This window comes from Antrostomus carolinensis, unplaced genomic scaffold (genome assembly GCF_000700745.2).
Source record: "Antrostomus carolinensis isolate BGI_N321 unplaced genomic scaffold, ASM70074v2 scaffold28831, whole genome shotgun sequence".
Lineage (NCBI taxonomy): Eukaryota > Metazoa > Chordata > Aves > Caprimulgiformes > Caprimulgidae > Antrostomus > Antrostomus carolinensis.
In genome coordinates, this window is record NW_010295310.1 from 1 (window position 1) to 5315 (window position 5315).

Here is a 5315-nt window from a genome sequence, read left to right on the forward strand (position 1 = left end):
GAGAAAATCCTGAAACCTCAGTCCTGGAAGAGAGAGAGCTTCCCAGTCAACCCTCATCTATGTACTGAACATGACATTGTATGGTATAGAGTAGCCTGTTGGCCAGTTTGGGTCTGTTGGTCTTCTGCGTGCTTTTGCTTCTTATGCACCTGCACACTAGCAAAGCATGGGAAGTTTAAAAGTCCTTGATTTCTCAGAAACAACTAAAAACATGAGTATATTAGCAACATTCTTTTCATACCAAGTCCCATACTAAATCCAAAATACAGCACATGCTAGCTACTAAATTAGCTCTATCCCAGACAAAACCAAGACACAAGGATATTTAGGAGCAGTTCTCCCACAGATCAAGATAAGGAGCATCTATTTGATTTTTACACTTTTAAAATAATTACTCATTTTTTGTCTCAGAAAATTTTGTAACTTTTTCAGTATGGATTTACTATCATATTGTATGATAACAAAAATGTCTACTACTTGCCTGTATTAGTATAGTGCATAAAACAAGTACAGGAAGCTTGCAATTTGAGAAAGCACGTCATAGTATTTTGACACAGTATGTCAGAGAAGTGTTTAAACTAGTCTACCAGTTATAAGAAAAGTGTGAGTGATCCCATAGGCCGGACAGCCCTACTATTTTTCCTGCTGTACTAAACATGCCTGCTGTAAACAGGTTAAGATGATGCTAAAACATGGGGATGCTAGGCCAGACATTCCACAATTGAAATCTGGAAATAGAAACCATGCCAAAATTAATTTGTTTTACAGAGCTGTAAAGCAGATGATAATGACAGGAAATTAACTCAATTGCTCATATTTGTTGTTCAGAAATGATTGGGATCCCCCTGACAGGAAGGTAGATACCCGCAAGTTCCGTTCTGAACCACGAAGTATTTTTGAATACGAGCCGGGAAAGTCATCAATCCTTGAACATGAAAGACCGGTAAGACACAGAAATGAAATGGGTCATACGGTAAAGAGGTTTGGTGAGAGGTCATCTTTTTATTATTTACTACTGATTGTAACTACTTAGATGAATATTGAAGGTCCTTTTTCAAATACGATTTTGCAGCAATTTGTCTTCGCTCTTTCCTGATGGTTGTGTTGAAAATGCAAGTTTGGCTTATTTGCTAAATTTAGATCTTCTAATATTTCCAAGAAATCAAACCACCACTCTGCAAACCTAATGGATGATGAGCAGAACTGTGAATTAATGGAACCTGCTTTTTCTAATTGGCATGCAACTGTCTCCGTCACTCATTACCAGTAGTATTAAGAGCATGTATGGTATCTGATTAATTAATGCATAAAAATAAACTATTTGCATTTTCAGAGTGTGCCTAATTGTACACTTACGGAGATTTTGGTCAAATACTGGCCAAGGTTGCCCAGAGAGGCTGTGGAACCTCCATTTCTGGAGTTGTTCAAGACTGACCTGGACACAGCCCTGAGCGACCTGATCTGATTAGACCTGCATTGAGCAGGAGGTTGGGCTAGATGACCTCTGGAGGTCCTTTCCAGCCTCAATTACTCTGTGATTACTGAGTGTACCTTAACATGTAATTAGAAGGCTTTATTCCTGTTTTCTGAATAAAGAGTGCAATTGTGGATTTTTTCACAAGCATGTCTGATAGAGCTACGCTTAATGCATGCAAAATGACCATTAATGGAAGTTTTCATTTGCTGAAAGACACATTCACCCAGCCTTTTTAATTTACCTTTGTGTTATCTCAATAGTTTCTTATTTTAGGAAAACTATTATATATCAGTGTCAGTATTTCCTATTCTTGGGCTTTTACTTTGAGGTTGAAATGGTTGAGTGAGTCCAGTTTTAAATAAGGGGTTTATGTAATCAGTACTGGATTATTATTTGCTTCTGTATTACATGCTTGTTCAGATAATTTATTTTGCTAATTTAAAATAAATTAAGCAAATAACTGGATTCCAGAATATGTAGCATGTCAATAGTGTGAAACACGTGTACTAAGCACCTTTCCCTGTGTTTTAGTGGTCTTTGCAGGTATATAATTTTGCATTAGCAAGAAAATACTAAGCTGTGCTTCTGTGAAATTGAGTTATTGCAGTTCATTCTGTGAAATTAAGTTCTGTGTATTTTTCAAAGAGGAAATTGGCATTTCTAGATGTAGTGCGAATAAATCAATGGAATTAAATGGAATTTAGTATTTATTGTGAAGCTGATCTAAACAAATAATTTTATTTAAAAGGTGATGCCGTTTCTTCTGAGCACTTTTTTGATTGCTGTGGCTGCATTATACACACTGAGGTCATTTATCAGCCTTTGTAATGCCAAAGAATAACAGCAGATTCAAGTTAAAAATAAGAAGATTACAGTCATGTTTCAAGAATGGCCTCACTTTTCTATTAAATTACATTTTCTACTAATGTAATGTGAAAAAAAAACCATACAGGAATTGCAGTGCTGATGAATCTGATCATACTATTTTTTCAATTTTAGAAAACTAATGATATGACAAAAAAAGTGAGCTTTGCTGACTGTTCCTGAAGCCATTTATTTTTTAACTTGCTTATGCATTTTATTTTTGTTATTCTCCATCCAGAGGTTGAGTTTTGAACTTTATTAGGTTTTAAAATATTTTCATGCAGAAGAGCCTTAGTCACATTGTGCTTACTGAGCAGCATCAGTCAAGGACAAGATCACACTTTTATCATTTGAAGCTTAGAATAGAAGTTTAGATTTGGCTGAAGTAAATACAGGGAAACATCTCTGTAGAATAAATTTTAAAAGCTGAGGAAATAATATTTATGGACAGAATGGAGAGGATTTTTTTTTTTATTTATAATTCAGAGCTGTAAAAGACTGGATAACGATAATTCATGTAGAATACAAGAGATGAAAGTTGTGCTGACACTAGTGTAACATTATTAACTGACATAAGAATAGCTGGAGTAAGCTATCAGTTTTATCAGTGTGGAATTTCTGCTGTTGATAAAGATGAAGTTTAGCTTTCTTAGGACCATGTTACAAAAAAAAAAAAAAAGGACTTAGTTTCACTAAAGCATTTGCCATCCTTGGTTCCCTGAATGGGATATGGAAAGTACAACACACAATTTGTTAAATGATGGTCAGCAGAGTAGGTCAAAAGATTTTTTCTGTGTGTCTCGGAAAATCTGACATCTGGAAACACTGTATTTGTTCCAAAGTCAGATGAAATTCCAAATTCTCAATTGTCAGTACTGCATGAGTGAAAACTTTCATCTTCATAATCTCAAAAGATTTGGTTTCTACTGTCTAAAAAAATTTTTCTGATGATGTGGAAAGAAAATATTAATCAAAATATAGAATATAAAAATAGTTTATTAATAACGTAAAAGATGGACATTTATAACATCTGAACTAGCAATTCTTAATTTATTAGTTTTGCTAAAACCAAAAAAGTCAAAGGAAGTTTCTCCAGCACTCCAAATCTTAATTTTTTTAAATGAAATTAAATAATTTCCATTTCTACAGGATTGCAGTTTTGTTGGCAAAATGATCTGGGGGGAAAAAAAAAACACTTTGAGAGTACAACTACAAGTGAGTGATGTTAAGATGTTGAATAGTCTTCCAAGCAATGATGTGGCAGCTTTTTTTCCCATTTCAATAAGCCCATAAAATGTTACCATTTTGTAAGGTGGTACATAAGTTGTTCTAAAGAATGTTTTAATCTCCAATGTCTGCAATTTAATACAACGTTCTTCTTTTTCTCTAGTATCATCAGAACCATGGATTTGTTTCCTAAAACTGGTGTTTACTTTTAGTAAATGCATAAATTGCAGTGTAATTATTTAATCCTATTCATATGGTTATGAAGTTAAATTTTTATTCTTTACTAGCTTCAACTTTGTATATGTGAAGTACTTTCTTCATACATGTACATTTATCTATTTCTGCAGTAAAGCAAGTAAGGAAAAATCTTGGTGTTACTGTAAAGAAAGACTTTGTAAAATTGGGACAAACAATAGATGATTTTATTTTCATCAGGTGTTTTAGTCTAAGCATTGAAAGTACACATGTGCTAGTCAGATAAAACTGACAGGTTAAATTTTAGTTCTAGAAATTTTTTTAATATATTTTCAGTATACAATTTTTCTATTGAGTTTATATGCAAGAGGATTTCATCATCAGAATAAATTTTAAAACATTACTGTTTTGTCAAATAGCAAAACCAGGCTGGGCTTGGAAGACCATGATGTACATCTGTTGTTTGTTGGTGTTTTGGGGTTTTTTTTATTCTAGTGGAAGTTTGAAGCTTTGTTTAGAATATGCAAGTTTGTTCACCTTTGACATTTCAAGCTGGTTATCAGAATATTTTACTTGGTGTTGTTACTTGAGTAGCAGTTTGTCAACTAAAAAATTTTCTCAGCATGTTTTAAAATGAAATCAGGAATTCCACATATAGGTATGTTTTGATATGACATTAAAAACTATGTCTTCTCATAAAGATATGGAAAGACTAAATCAATCTGGTAGTGGACTTGGAGCTACAACAGCTATTTAGAAGTAGTCAAAAAAAAAAAAATGCTAAAGCTAAATAGACGACAAACATCTCAGTCCACTGTTCCAAAGAGACTTCAGGATGGTATCTGAACTTGCAAATGCAAAATATTAACTTCACCATCCATATTGTATAAGAACCATTTAACTCACCAGTTTAAATGCACACTTTTGACTATTACCTGTGAATGTCTACCTATGCCTATCAAATAAAGCACAGGCAAAACTGCGCACCACACTATAGAAGTGGGGTTTTTTTAAAACAACATCACTTTACTTTTATACTTGAGTATGTTGATGTAGTCCTGTGTTGACCATCTGATGCAAATGGCAGAAAGAGTGAAGATTTTAGTAGTATATTTTCATCAAGTAATGTTGCTAAATGACTAGATTAAGGATAAGAGTATAGGAATGTGACTTGGTTTGACTGACAAGTCATAAAAAGGGAATTTACCTTCTTATTATTGCTTTTACCCTCTGTTCAAGCAGTTTGGGAGATACTTTGTGAGACCAAGCCAAGACCAGTTTTTTAAGTCAAAATGATTTGTTCATTTTAAGTCTCCTAGAAACAAAAAAAGTCCATCAGCAAAATAGAATCTGAAAGCCAAGCAAAATCAATTGCCTGTGTATTGATCTTGGTAGCAGAGGGAATGCAGTCCTCCCTAGAACTGCCAGGCAGCTGTGAACTTGCAAACTTCAGTGCTCAGTTTCTTTTTGTTTGCTGCCCTCTGCGGTTCAAGCTGTAAATAAAAGTACGGCTTGAGTGCATGGAATTTACATGCTTTCTTATGCTCTCATT

General features: G+C 33.9%; 1 protein-coding gene across 1 annotated transcript in view; it reads left to right on the forward strand.

Annotated features, from left to right (window-relative positions):
• Positions 1 to 828: 828 nt before the first annotated feature.
• Positions 829 to 5315, forward strand: part of LOC104532693 (sorbin and SH3 domain-containing protein 2) — a gene marked incomplete at its 5' end in the record, with an annotated part of 36265 nt that continues 31778 nt past the window's right edge. Inside the window, one exon of the mRNA XM_029087466.1 lies at positions 829 to 943. Coding sequence (XP_028943299.1) covers positions 829 to 943 — 115 coding nt within the window. The remainder of the gene's footprint in view (positions 944 to 5315) is intronic.